Consider the following 13,728-nt stretch of genomic DNA (forward strand, 5'->3'; position numbering starts at 1 on the left):
AAACATGGTGGCTAGCCCATACCTTCATAAGATAAATGTCAAAATATATGGTCAGATGTTAAACCAAAATGTACACTGTATAATGCAAAATATCAATGCATTGCATGTCATGAAGGTTGTTGTGTTGATCACCATCTTTTGTAAACAGTACAGCAGCTTTTTCAGCCAAAGCCACCTTTTGGCAAAACCTGATCAGCCTGCAGCATGCGCTTAACACATTCACTATTAACATAACCATCGGCAAGATCCATACACCTGGCTTCATCTGCAAATGCAGCAGCAGCAGCAAAATCACCAGCATGTTTCAAGAGGTAACCAAGAGTATCACAACATGAGATCTACCCCATAGAATAGTTTTACCAAGTCATGAACTAAAATACAAAAAAGTTAACAAGTATTGGCCTGACGTCCTAATTGAATGCTCTAACTCAAGAATAAGTTGTTCCAAAATGTCTGCCTGAACAAAGTTCAAAAGAATAAAAAGAACAATCAGAACCCATAGGAAACTTATCTTCTACTATACAACATGATGGAAGAAAAAATACAATCAAATATCTCATAGTTTTTCATTTGATTACTGTTGGCTGCTATTTGACAATGTCACTAGATTAAATCACTATATAGTATATATTGACTTTTGTGTATGAATTTCTATTTTTGAAAGTAGTTGGGAAATTAAGACCTAGTTATCCGCTGCATATTATTGTACTCTTCTGACGTTATCTACGGTTCAATGTTTCTACATTTTTTTTTTTAATGAAGGAGCTCAACACTCACGTGGAGTAAAGAAAGACAAGACAACAAAAAGAAAAAAGAAAAATAATTCCGATGTCATCTCCGGCATAGTCATTAACAACAGGAATTATTTACCACACCACTCTGCAGCACATGAAAAAGTTTGAGCCACACATTTTACTGCTCCTGTTGTCTTGCTCTGAAATATGGCATCATTCCGTCATAACCAAATGTTCCATATAGTTGAGAAGAACCCAACTAGTCAAAATTTGTGCCTCTCTTTTCTCATCAGCATTGACCTCCAACTCTTAAAATGTTATTTCAAAGTACCAGGGATAGTTCACACCTGTCCAAATTCCGAGACCCATGCACACCATACTTGCCAAGAGTACTCACAAGTAACAAATAAGTGTTGAATATTTTCAACATCTTTTTTGCACAATATGCACATATTATCATTTTGTGGTAAGATTTCCACCTATTTAACCGATCATTTGTATTGACCCGGCCTATCAAAACAAACCAAGTGAACAACTCAACTCTAGGTGGAACTAGACCTTTCCAAATTTTGTTTTTCTACATTTTTAAGTTGGATCATTTTTTTGTTAGGACTAAATGCCATGGTTTTGCAGAAAAAGTCATTTTTCTGACAATGAATTGATGATTTGTATAGCACAAACAGCAATTTTGATTACACACTACCACCAATTCAGATTTTTTTTTTTTTTGTCTTAACTATTGGTAATGAATGAGACAGGTTTATGCAATGCTTTGATACCAATCAAACCTGGTCATAATACAATAGTGATAGATTTAGTCTTGCCACCTTCAAAAATAATTTAGAACCTTCTAAGCTACAAATTAGTCATAAACCTTTTAAGCAGTTTTTGTATGATTAAAATTCTAAAGTCAATTGAATTTTCACTGATTTATAATCCAAATATAGAATTAATTCTTAAATGAATTCAATTATCATTTTATATGATTTATTCCAAAAAAATTAATTAACAAATCAGTTTATTCCAATTAAGATCAATTCAAATTTAAAAGTATTTTCAGTAGTATTGTAGTATAAAATAAAAGAAGAAAAAGTCAATCATAATAATATGTAAAAGTAATAAATCAAACTATGTTTATCCTGCACAAGTGACTATTTGATTCAATTTACTACTTGTCCAACACATTTACGATAAATTGAATCAACTTGATTTGATTTACATATAAATAATATTTAATTTTTCAAATTATTGATTGATTATTCAAATCCAAATAAATTGAGGCAAAATAAAAGAGAATAATTTAAATTTAATCAAACTAAAAAATAAATTCAAATCATATAATACCGTTTATAATAATCTTAGTCAAATTTATATAATCAAAATCAAACAAACAAACACCCTTGTTTATCCTTTAAATCCTAAACCCTACACCTGTGTCTAACCTCTCCGGAGACAAACTTGAGAAAGCAAAACCATTAACCATGGACATGGATAGGATCAGTTTGTTACCGAACTCTATCCTTTGCGACATTCTCTCGTATCTTCCAACAAAACAAGCTGTATCCACCAGCATCATCTCTCACAGGTGGCGCCATGTTTGGAAGGATCTTCAAGTCCTTGACATACAGTATATACCCTTTTTGTCTCATCGAGAAGACCGATTTGACTCATGTGTGAATGCTATTCTATCTCTGCGCAATGCAGATTACCCCATCCAAAAGTTTCGCCTCACTTCCTATAAAAATTCAGAGGATATCATCTTATCATGGCTTGATGAGGATCTCATCTTACCAGGGCTCGATGCCGTCATTGTTCCCCATCTCCACGAACTCTATCTCTGCATTGATTTAAGGAGGAAAATCAAGTTGCCTGAATCCATATTCACTTGTGTATCACTCAAGTCCCTTGTTTTGAACCGTAATATTTATTTGAATTGTTATCCAGAGTTTCCAAATGTTTATCTGCCATCTCTCAAGAACCTAGAGTTGGATTTCCTCTCTGTGAACCCCAGCAAGCTTTTATCCGGCAGCCCTGTTCTTGAAATTCTTAAGCTCACTCTACATAACACGACCCGAGAAGGTTTTCATGTTCATGAACCTACAATCCAGATGCCTCGCACATTGAAAAGTTTAACCTTTGAAGATTGCACTAGCTTGATGGAAAAGATCGACGTTCGGGAAATATACACTCCATTTCTTGAATACCTGCATATGAGAACAGAGGCCTCGGGAAATATACACTCCCATTTCTTGAAATATGAAACAACACAGGTAACATGCTTATCATAATCCCATGATTCCTCAAGCAAAATGATTGATGTAACTCGATAATCTCAACTTATAACTATAATTATGAATTATATTTAATATCTAGAGTTATCTTCTACACAGTGCTTATTTAGTGCTCCGGCCTTCGAGTTTCCAGAGTTTCTCCGTTTGCTTAAGCTAGAGGTTGATCTTCCATGTTTCAACACAAACTTCTTGCTAAACTTCCTTCATAATTGTCATGTACTTGAAGCTCTCGTAATTCATATTTGGGGGGTATGAATACATTTCAATTTGAAACTTAAAACTAGTGTCTCTATTTCTATTTGTTGTTTGCCTGCATGTGTTGACAAAGTGTTGTTTCCTGTTATCAGGGATATTATTTTCACCCGGTGAAGTATAATGGGCCAACACCACCACCAACCACGGTTCCCAATTGTGTGACATCATGTCTCAAGAGTTTTGAGTTTAGAAAATATCAAGACACTGCAGATGAGCATGAGTTTACTGCATATCTTTTACAAAAAGGACTTGTTTTGAAGACAGTGACAATTCATCTTAAATATAATTTGGACCAAGAGACAAAGTGTAATATTGTGAGGGGATTATCTGCTATACAGAAGGGCTCTACAATATGTCAGCTAACTTTCATTAATGAAAATCCTATTTAACATGGTATGAACTCTCATAATCTCTATTCTCCAATGTTCATTGATCATTGTTGACAAAATATCATGTTGGAGCCTTAAAAGTTTAAAATTATTTAAATTTCATTACATTGGGTCAATTTAGGCTAGTGTTCCCCCTAAATTCTTAAAATAGTTGTTGATGCTTCTGAATAAATTTGTTTGATGCCATGTTCCTTGAGAAATAATGAAATATACACTTGAACATTGTATCGGTGTTTGGATTTGCTAACTTTGATATTAACAAGTACTTTCATTTCTCTTTTTCATCCTTAAAAATTTGTGCATCAATTTCTGTTTTTGAAGGTAGCTGGGAAGTTAAAGTTAAGACTAAGTTATCCCCTGCATATTAATGTACTTTGTACTCCATGGACGCTATCTACGGTTCAATGTTTCTATATTTCTAAGTTGGATAACTTTTTGTGATGCGTAAAAATATCCATGGTTAATTAGGACTAAATGCCATGATTTTGCAGAAATGTGATTTTTCTGACATTGAATTGATGAATTGTATAGTACAAACAGCAATTTTGATTACGCACCACCACCAATTCAGATTAATTTGGTCTTAACTCTTAATTGTTGGTGATGAACGTGACAGGATTATGCAATGCTTCGCTACCAATCAAAGATAGTGTTAGACTCTGACTAATTCCATGTATGTTCATCCAATCAAATCTGGCCATAATACAATAACGATAGATTTAGTTATGAAGCCTTAAAAAATACTATAGAATGTTTTAAGCTGTTTGTGTATGATTAAAATTCTCAAATCAATTTAATTTTCACTGATGGAGGTGTACATCGATTGGATCATATCCGCAGATCCGCGGTAAATATCCGCATCCGATCCGAAAATTGTGGATACGATCTGATCCGCAAATTGATTGGATCGGATAGGATCCGATCTACACCCTTTGCGGATCGGATTATTCATATATTGTATTATTTTATTTTTGTTATTTAGAAAGAGTTTGATTAAAAATATTTTAGGAATAAATAAGTTTAAAAGAAATATTTTTATTGAATTTTTTTACATAGAAATAAGATTAAAAAGAGAATGTTTAATTATGTGAATACATCCGATCCGATCCGCAAATTTGCGGATCGGATTTGACACTAAAAAGTACGGATATCATATCCGATTCGATCCGATAAAAATTGTGCAGATTAGATCGAATTTTCAGCCATATCCAATTCAATCCACGTACACCCCTATTTACTGATTTATAATCCAAATATAATATTAGTTCTTAAATTAATTCAATTATCATTTTATATGAGTTATAGTATAAGATAAGAGTTACTTGCTTATACCAAAAGAAAGGGCCTGCTTTTACTAGCAATAAGCAGATGGCGTAGGAAAAATTAAAAAAACATGAGCCAATTTAACTAAGGTCTAGTGGTTATTTTATTAATTTGCTTAAATAAGTGAAGACTGTCGAGGGTTTAAATTTCATTTTGTATATGTAATAATTATTGACTAACAACAAACCCTTAAATAAAATTTAGTACCGCAATGAATTAATCTTTAGCCTAACGAATAGATTGAGAGATACCATAAAAAACGAATAAATAGAAAAAAGCCAACTTGTTGAACCAATTTTATAAGTCGCAAGGATAGATATTAACGAGTAATATGGGATAAGTACCAGAGTTAATGAAATATATCAACATTTTAAATTTGCAAAAGCGAAAATGGACACAAGTTATTTAGACAATAATTAAAAAGAATAAAACTAAGTCATAAAAATATAATTTTTTAAAACAGTAAAATATCGATTTTATCTTCAACGTTTGGGGTAAATTTTATTTGTATTTTTAATATTTAAATTCTATTTATATCTCTAATAGTTATAAAAATGATTTAATATGATCCTGCCGTCAATTATATTAACAAATCAGATTGTATTTTAATTATTCTTACTTAGATGTATTTATTCTCAATTGAGTCTCACTTAAATGTATTCGATTTTAATATTGTACCCACTATTTGTGTTTATGTTCAATTATGTCTCAAAAAAGTGAATTATGTAAATATTGCAGATATTATTTTCAACTTTTGATGAGTTATTTTTCGGAATGGATTATTGTTCTGTCCTAGACATTTGTATTCTAATTTCAAGAATAGATTTTGAAAACTCAAACTAAAGCTCATGATGTGTAGTTGACGGCAGACAGGATAATATTGAATCACTTCTACAAACGTTAAGAATACAAATAAAACGATTTAAACGTTAGATACACAAATATGATTTATCTCAAACGTTAAAGACAAAAACAGTACTTTACTCTTTTATAAATTACATAAAAACATTTAATATTCTATTTTATATTATAAAAATCAGACTCGCTTAAAAAGATTACATATATAAAAAACTTTATTATTACTAGAATGAGATCCGTACGATGCGTGGGGCGGTAAATTAATGATAATATATAATAAATATTAAAAAGAATAAAAATGTGTAAATTTTTATTTGAATAAGTTATTTTTAATAAAAAATAATTGAAATAGTATAAAGTAAAATTATCTGATAATATTTTTTGACTCACTGTCTCAGATAATATCTCAAGTGATGCATATTTAAAATAGTGTTGGAGAATGTTTAAAATTGAATCTTTAATTTCTTTTACAACAGTTGTAAGTAAAAAGTTTGTTTTCAATGTACCTTTACTTGATTTATATAAATCATTTGCATCTTTTATTTCAAATTTGTTATAGTATAGACTTTTTTTTTTTGTAACAAATGTTTGAATTTGTTTATCATATTTTTCTTCACAATTACATGAAGAGGTGTTTTCTGCAGTGTTAGTAAATCGTAGTTAATAATTAATTAAAAAAATTATTACATTTATTTTTTTTAAGTTATTAGAAAAATAACAATGAATAACATATTGAAAGAAGTATAATTTTAACGATATTAAAATACAATTATATATAAAGTATTATAAAATAATATAAAAAGAAAAAGTAATTAAAGTATTTTTTCGTAAATTCAGTTTAAAAATACAATAAATAATTAAATATATTTGTTTTGTACCTTTTTATCTAATATAATTATTTCTAAACAAAGAAGTTTCTCTTTATTTGTGGGTGTTAACAGTGGTGGAGCTTAGTTCAGACAAGGGGTGGCTATGGCCCCCCAAACTTTTTATAAAAAACTTAGTAGTACTTTTTCAAAAGATAAAAAATAGTTCAATTGACTTAAATACTTTATTATGACTTAAAGTATCTAATAAGTTCATTGATAAAAAAATTCAATAAATATTATAAATTTTAATATTTGTCCTTCTAACTTTTTCTTTATATATTTTACAGGATATATATTCAATTTTTTATATAAAATAATAATGAAAAATCAAAGAATTGATATATTTTTTAAGAGGAAGGCTAATATTTAAGAAGGAGAACATATAACTTTTACAATATCAATACATGTAGATAGTTCTTCTACTTTAATGAATCACGAAGAAAGTGAGATATAACCTTCAAAAGTTCAAAAAGTTATATATGATGACTTTAACTTTAACTTTTTGGAACGAGATCTTGAAAAATGGCTTTAAATTTGACAGTATCACCCAAACCAGAGAGATGAGATTAGACGAGTTTATCTTAAATAAGGTCCATATAAAAAAATATTTTGACAATTATTTTCTATTTGGCCCCCCCAAAATTTTGTTTCAAGTTCCGCCACTGAGTGTTAATGTTTTTCGTACATGAACCATGCGAACTTTGATAAACCAATTGTCTATTTGTTTGGTGATATTGTCCAAAGAATGATGCTCTAAGTTTGAGATGTTGTGTAGTTCAAAAATAAATTTATTGTGTTAAATTTTGATGTTATTTGAAAAAATAGTGATAAGAGACTTATATAAGTAATTCAAATAGTATGAAATTTGAATATTTTTAACATAAACTTTATTATGATTAATAATATTATTATGACATTTGTAATATGGATGTTTATTATATTTAATGAGTTATTTATAGAAATTAATAAATTAATTATTATAGGTATAAATTTATTGTATTGTTTATAACGGTAAGATATAATAAATGTAGGGATATGAATTTAATGTCTTTATAGGTTATAAATTTGATTAGACACTATTAATTTTTAATTATATTCATTGGTAATTTTGCACCCTAATTTATACATATTAAAAATAATAATTGATTTGGTAAATTTGAGTAGTTAATTCTAAAGTTTTGCCAAGTAAACAATGTTACTAACACGGTATTAGTAAGAGGAAAAAGACATCTTTGAACCGCTAATTCAATTTCGAGATATTGGCGCTAAATTCAGTTAACGTAAATTTTTCTTTTTTTCAAAATTTTTAAAACATTTTTTTTATTTATTTATAAAATAGTTCAGCTAAGAAATCTAACTGTTTTTCAAATTCTGCGTTCAAAATCAAATTTAAAATATTTTCGTGTTTTTTCTTCTCTTCTTGTTCTCTCACCCGCCCCACAGACACTCTCCTATTTCAAGCCCTAACCAGTAACCACCTCCGCCTCTACCCCAGCGATCTCCACCACGGCGCCGCCTCCTGCAGCCACCGCTCACGACGCATAACAGCACCATTGGTAATCATCTTCTCCATACTATTACATGATTATTATTTCCTCTTCTATACAAGATTTTGATTTTGAAATTTTTAGTTCACATAGATTGATTCACATATTCAAAAGATGATAATGTAGACAATGATTTATCTGAGCTAATATGTCGTTCTTAATCAAACAGCTTGAGATTCAAAATTGACAATGGTAAGGCCTAAGAAACTGAAATCAGAAGCAAACACCATCAAAGAGGACCTGATCAGCAACCTACCAGACCCGGTACTTTGCCACATCCTCTCATTCCTCCCAACAAGAAGTGCTGTGGCCACCGGAATCCTCTCTCGCCGGTGGCGCCACGTTTGGAAAGATCTTCAAGTCCTTGACATATACGGGAGATCCTTTATGGCGCCTGCGCAGGAAGCCAAGTTTATTGCTTATGTTGATGCTATTCTCGCCCAGCGCAATCCACTCCCCATCAAAAGCTTCAGATTGTGTTGTGGGTTAACTGATGATGAATCCCTTGAAATGTGGGTTGATGCCTGCGTTGGACCCCATCTCCGCACCCTGTATCTCGATGTCACTCTCTCATGTTTGGAGTTATTTTTGCCTAGCGATGTATTCACATGCAAATCACTAGTGTCCCTTGTTTTGAAATGTGAGTGTATTTTGGATAATTTACCTTATAAAGTTTGTCTCCCATCCCTTAAGAACATGGAGTTGGATTTAACAGATGTAGATTGTGATCATATTTTATCTGGCTGCCCTGTTCTTAGAACACTTAATGTCAGATTAAGTAATCCCTTCCAAAAAAAATGGGTTGAGTTGCATAGAATTCGCATGCCTCGCACCCTAAGGCGTTTAATCTTTCAGGAGTCGAGGCCTAGCCATAATGATATTGGGCATCTTGAGATAAATACCCCATATCTTGAATACTTGCACCTCAAGATACAAACCCCTTGCTTACGGTTTGTGGTTGGAAAATTTCCCAAGATAATGGAAGCGCATCTTGATATTTTTCAGTGTGTTGAATTTGAGCATGATGTTGATTGGGTGGCTAAGCTTCTTAAGGCACTATGCAAGACAAAATTTTTGGCATTGAAATATTGCACAACACAGGTAATATGCTTATCCTAAATCCTTGATTCATTGAGCAAAATTTTTGATGTAATTTGATATTCTAATTTCTGATGAATTTGTAACTGGTGATGATGTGTTTATATTTAATATCTTGTTATCTTGTACACAGTGCTTATTTCAAGCTGCAGCTTTAGAGCTTCCAAAATTTCACAGTTTGCTCCATCTAGAGCTTGATGTTCTATCTTTCAACTTAAACTTTGTGATGAATATGCTTCATAATTGTCAAATGCTTCAAGTTTTTGCACTTCATAACCGAAAGGTACTAATACTTTCAAGTTTAACACTGCCTGTGTGGCTGTTTGTTGTTTGCTTGCATCTTTAAGAAGTTTTGTTTCTTGTTGTTAGCGTTATTATTCACATCCATTGGAATATGCTGGACCGGCGCCCCCAACCGGAGTTCCTAATTGTGTGACATCACATCTCAAGACTTTTAAGTTTAGAGGATATGAAGACTCTGCAGATGAACGTGCATTGACTGCATGTCTTCTAGAAAGAGGACTTGTATTGGAGACAGCAGCAATTCAACCTACGTCTGATTTTGAACTACTGACAAAGTATTGGATTCTCAAGGGATTATCTGCCTTACCTAGGGGCTCTAATATATGCCAGATTAAATTTGACTCACTTGACTGACTAAACTGATTTTGCATAGGTATGAACACTCACTGTCTATATTTGCTAATGCCGATTGTACTGAAGCTGTTGGCTAAAACTTTTCATTGCTGTGCCTAGAATACGGTGTAAATTGTTGAATATTGAATCAATTTTAGGCCAGCATTTCACTTGGATTCCGTTGATGTTTATGAATACTTGTTAAAAATACCATGTAGTTGTATTTGGTAACTTCGAGTATTTGAAAGTTTAATACCAAAAATGTTCACCAATTTAATATTTACAATGTGCATAAGCTCTTGAAACAATTTATTATGATGTTGATGACTTGATGGGAACTCTACTCTTTGGCAATAGCAAATCTTTCATTTTGCCTTTCACTGTTTTGTTCATCAAACACATAGGCTGCAATTTGACACACTCTTGTTTGATTAAATCTGCATATTATTATTCTTATTTTTTTTTTCTATGATTGCAGGTTTTGAAGATAGCCGTGAAGGTATGTTATCATCCACTGCAATATATTTACCGATTTGATATCTGCTACAGTTAATCCTTCTATTTACTTTAGAAGTTAGATAGATTTCAATGATGTGTAAAAGATATTCAAAGTCAACTATGTTTAAATTAGTTTTTTTCAATCATGACTGGATTTTATGTAATTTTTATTGGACGAATTATTTATCACAGTATAGCAGCCTAGTTTCCGCATTAGCCAACTCTGGCTCTTTGGTGTGCAGTGTGCACTATTAACGGTTGTGAATACTGAATAGGACAAGATTTATCCACTGCTTTGATATCCAATACTTTGCATCACTGCTTTGAAATTGTAGAATAAACTCAAGGTCCAATATGCATTTGAGATGAGGTTACAGTGGGTTTCATCTTCCTAAAATAGTAAAGGAGAATATTCTTTAGCAACATACAACATTATGTTACCAACGTCCATTTTGAACAAGTACTTATAAATTTTGAGGTGGCAGTCATCAGTAGTCAAATCATCCACTGATGAGTTGAAGACATGGTTACTAAAGAGTTGGTACAAGGACAGCTACACTGTTTATAATTTGCTATTTTTTGTGATTAGATCATAAAAAATCTGTAGAGAATTTGGTATGCAGATAACGATAAATTGGCTAGCCATAGTTAAGGAGTTTAAAGGCTTTAAGCTTGTTATCTTGGAAAATGATCAACTACAAATTTAGATTGAGCTCATTCCAAGAGAAGATATTCATCAAGTTACATTTCAAACATTCTCCGACGATTGGCGATCAGAAGGCTTAACATTATCATGTTCAATATTTGTCTCTGATCTGCGTCTTTTTGAAGGATATAGCAGGTAATGTTGGCATATGAAGAGGATGTCAAAGAATACCGACACCTGCAACAGTTTATTCCATCAATTAGCACGAAGAATTGATAAATTTTGAGTTATTGATATAGCTCTTTTATGCACTGAGTTCATATTTCTTCCTTTAAAGAGAAACCAAATCAAGAGAATTATTCATACCAGGGATAATAGTAGTTTCCCTATGTTTCCATAAAAGTTGACCCAAGAGCCTGAAAATCAAAGGCAGAATTTGGAAACTGTTTGTTGAAACTACAAACCTAAACAAGTGAATCACTTGGTAAAGAAAATTACATACCTTGATCAACAGATTGCATAACCATTTGTAAATAGTTTGCTATGCCTCCAGACAAGTCTAGTAGAATGTTACCAATGCTCCAACCCTCTGTACTTTTTCTTCTAAAGTTCATCACTGCCTGTATTGATCAGTATAAATATCTCTTCTTTAGGTTATGTATTTGCATTTGCACAACTTAAATTTATGTCTCTGAAATTAATATCACTGGAATAGATTCTAACCTGAGGAATATATTTTATAATAGTCATGCATACTTGGATTCCACTGCAGGAAAATCAATTTCAACAAAAATTAGAAACAATTTTTAAAAGACAAATTTCTTTTAAAACCAATGAAAAATTATTGATCCTTCACATGCAAATAGTTTAAAAATCAACAATGGCAAGTTAAGTAATGCAATTATGACCAAATAAAAATAATGAAAATAGGTAACATACCTGAAAATAGAGAGTAGCCAAAGCCAATGATGATTGTGCAAAGATACAAAGAAACACACTGCTGCAATTGACCAAGCAACAAGAAGGATTCCAAGGGCGATTTTAGAGATTCTTTGTCCTCCGCGCTACATGAAAATGTCGAACACTTTTAGCATAATTATGAACTCAAAAAAAAAAAAAAAAGAAATCAATAAAGAAAAGAGTATAGAGGTATAACACTAACTTCATAGATTGCAATCTGAAACAAGGAAATTGCAGTCAGCAGAACAGCATGAGCTGAAAAAGCAACATCATTTGCCGCCACTGGTATCATCTAAAATAAATTAAGCCACAAATTCACAAACATTAATAAGATTCCATATATAATTAGAGGAGTTAACAGTAAACATGTATGGATACAGAAACAAACCTCTTTTTGACCATATTTGTCTTTGTACTGTTTCTGAATAGCAGAACTAAAGTACAGAGAAGCATTGTATATAAGATAGGCTGTGTGCTTGGTCAGATTCAGCACTACAAAATCAAAGTTCAACCCCACCACACTAAATCACAAGACAAAAGTTAAAAGGGTCATCAAATATGTTGATACTTAGGAACTCTTTATTTCAAGTTATGCATATATATATATAATATACCTCTTCCTTCTGAAATTCAGAATGACTTGTGGATAGAAGCTGATTGACCAACAAGCAAAAGCAAACCAGCCAAGAACTTCATAGGAAACGTGGAGAGGAACTGAATTCCAAGAAGCCATAGTTAGAATTTTAGTGTCTCTTTGTGAAATGGAAGACCCCACCAACTCCAAAGATGCTTTAACGCAATAATGGTATTTGTATTTTGTAGTGTTCCTTTATAGTTTATACCCCGTGAGGCCGTGACCACTAGATAAAAAGATGGATCTTAAGTCTTCCCTTTTATATGGGATGGATATGAATGTATTGAACCAAAATTGTGACTTAAAGGAGCATTCAGGCATTCACAACAGTATTACCATAAATAGAATGTAGCTGTTCTTTGATTGAGTTGTAGCTTGTACGTATTTCGGTATTTTTTGACCACTTGGTCTGAATTGCGTCAAGATGCATTCCGAGGAGAAAAGAGTGAATACGCTATCCGATCCGTCACAATTATTTTAAAAGGACAACGAAGTCTCAAAAAAAAAAAATTAAAAACACTCATTTGATCTTTTTTTAGACGGATTAGTCTCTATGCAAAAAAATAAATAAATAAATAACATTGACTTTTTTTGGTACAAGGACTAATGAATTCCATAAAAATTCATTTAAAGTCTTAAGCACAAAATAATTTGTTTCCTAAAACTTATAATATATATTCAGTGATAATTAACCAAATTAACATTTATTCAATTGATAATTATGTTAGTAGGAGAGTTCGTTAATTTGATTTACTTTTAGCTTTATCTTTAAGTCCTTCTTATAAGTAAAAAATGTGTGTATTTTTTATTAATTAAATAAATTTTAGTTTTTGTATATATTATATTTTTTATCAATAGTTTAAATTTGAAAGAATAATCTGTTAATTAAGCTAACTATTTTTTTGAAATATTATAAACAAAATAAAACTCAAACTCTAATAACTTATTTGTTATTCTTAATATTTCTGAAAAGCATTAGTATTTAAAAGA

At 31.3% G+C, this 13,728-nt stretch overlaps 3 protein-coding genes across 3 annotated transcripts; 2 read left to right on the plus strand and 1 right to left on the minus strand.

Annotated features, from left to right (window-relative positions):
* Nucleotides 1–2,215: 2,215 nt before the first annotated feature.
* On the plus strand, nucleotides 2,216–3,669 carry LOC107463874 (putative FBD-associated F-box protein At5g56820). Its single transcript, XM_016082757.3, has 3 exons — nucleotides 2,216–3,004; nucleotides 3,125–3,256; nucleotides 3,373–3,669. The coding sequence occupies exons 1-3, from the start codon at nucleotides 2,216–2,218 to the stop codon at nucleotides 3,667–3,669; spliced, it is 1,218 nt and encodes a 405-aa protein (XP_015938243.1).
* A 4,480-nt stretch (nucleotides 3,670–8,149) lies between these two features.
* On the plus strand, nucleotides 8,150–10,947 carry LOC107463982 (F-box/LRR-repeat protein At3g26922-like). The gene is made up of 5 exons (XM_016082882.3): nucleotides 8,150–8,275; nucleotides 8,436–9,367; nucleotides 9,498–9,647; nucleotides 9,734–10,040; nucleotides 10,479–10,947. Exons 2-4 carry the CDS (start codon nucleotides 8,456–8,458, stop codon nucleotides 10,019–10,021), a joined length of 1,350 nt encoding a protein of 449 aa, XP_015938368.2. The 5' UTR covers nucleotides 8,150–8,275; nucleotides 8,436–8,455; the 3' UTR covers nucleotides 10,022–10,040; nucleotides 10,479–10,947.
* Nucleotides 10,948–11,150: 203 nt separating this feature from the next.
* LOC107463981 (cystinosin homolog) lies at nucleotides 11,151–13,018 on the minus strand. Its single transcript, XM_016082881.3, has 8 exons — nucleotides 12,719–13,018; nucleotides 12,493–12,625; nucleotides 12,307–12,396; nucleotides 12,084–12,208; nucleotides 11,868–11,910; nucleotides 11,647–11,764; nucleotides 11,511–11,560; nucleotides 11,151–11,381 (listed from the first exon to the last, which is right to left on the minus strand). The coding sequence occupies exons 1-8, from the start codon at nucleotides 12,835–12,837 to the stop codon at nucleotides 11,247–11,249; spliced, it is 813 nt and encodes a 270-aa protein (XP_015938367.1). The 5' UTR covers nucleotides 12,838–13,018; the 3' UTR covers nucleotides 11,151–11,246.
* Nucleotides 13,019–13,728: the final 710 nt, after the last annotated feature.

The sequence above is a fragment of the Arachis duranensis genome, chromosome 9, assembly GCF_000817695.3.
Source record: "Arachis duranensis cultivar V14167 chromosome 9, aradu.V14167.gnm2.J7QH, whole genome shotgun sequence".
NCBI classification, from domain to species: domain Eukaryota; kingdom Viridiplantae; phylum Streptophyta; class Magnoliopsida; order Fabales; family Fabaceae; genus Arachis; species Arachis duranensis.

Excerpts from the sequence above, each read along its gene's own strand:
- LOC107463874 (XM_016082757.3), top strand. The coding sequence starts at position 2,216 with ATGGACATGGATAGGATCAGTTTGTTACCGAACTCTATCCTTTGCGAC. Across the intron at positions 3,005-3,124 it reads TGAAATATGAAACAACACAG|TGCTTATTTAGTGCTCCGGC; the intron begins GTAACATGCTTA and ends TCTTCTACACAG. Across the intron at positions 3,257-3,372 it reads GTCATGTACTTGAAGCTCTC|GGATATTATTTTCACCCGGT; the intron begins GTAATTCATATT and ends TCCTGTTATCAG.
- LOC107463982 (XM_016082882.3), top strand. The coding sequence starts at position 8,456 with ATGGTAAGGCCTAAGAAACTGAAATCAGAAGCAAACACCATCAAAGAG. Across the intron at positions 9,368-9,497 it reads TGAAATATTGCACAACACAG|TGCTTATTTCAAGCTGCAGC; the intron begins GTAATATGCTTA and ends TCTTGTACACAG. Across the intron at positions 9,648-9,733 it reads TTGCACTTCATAACCGAAAG|CGTTATTATTCACATCCATT; the intron begins GTACTAATACTT and ends TCTTGTTGTTAG.
- LOC107463981 (XM_016082881.3), bottom strand. The coding sequence starts at position 12,837 with ATGGCTTCTTGGAATTCAGTTCCTCTCCACGTTTCCTATGAAGTTCTT. Across the intron at positions 12,626-12,718 it reads CTGAATTTCAGAAGGAAGAG|TGTGGTGGGGTTGAACTTTG; the intron begins GTATATTATATA and ends CTTGTGATTTAG. Across the intron at positions 11,382-11,510 it reads GGAAACTACTATTATCCCTG|GTGTCGGTATTCTTTGACAT; the intron begins GTATGAATAATT and ends AAACTGTTGCAG.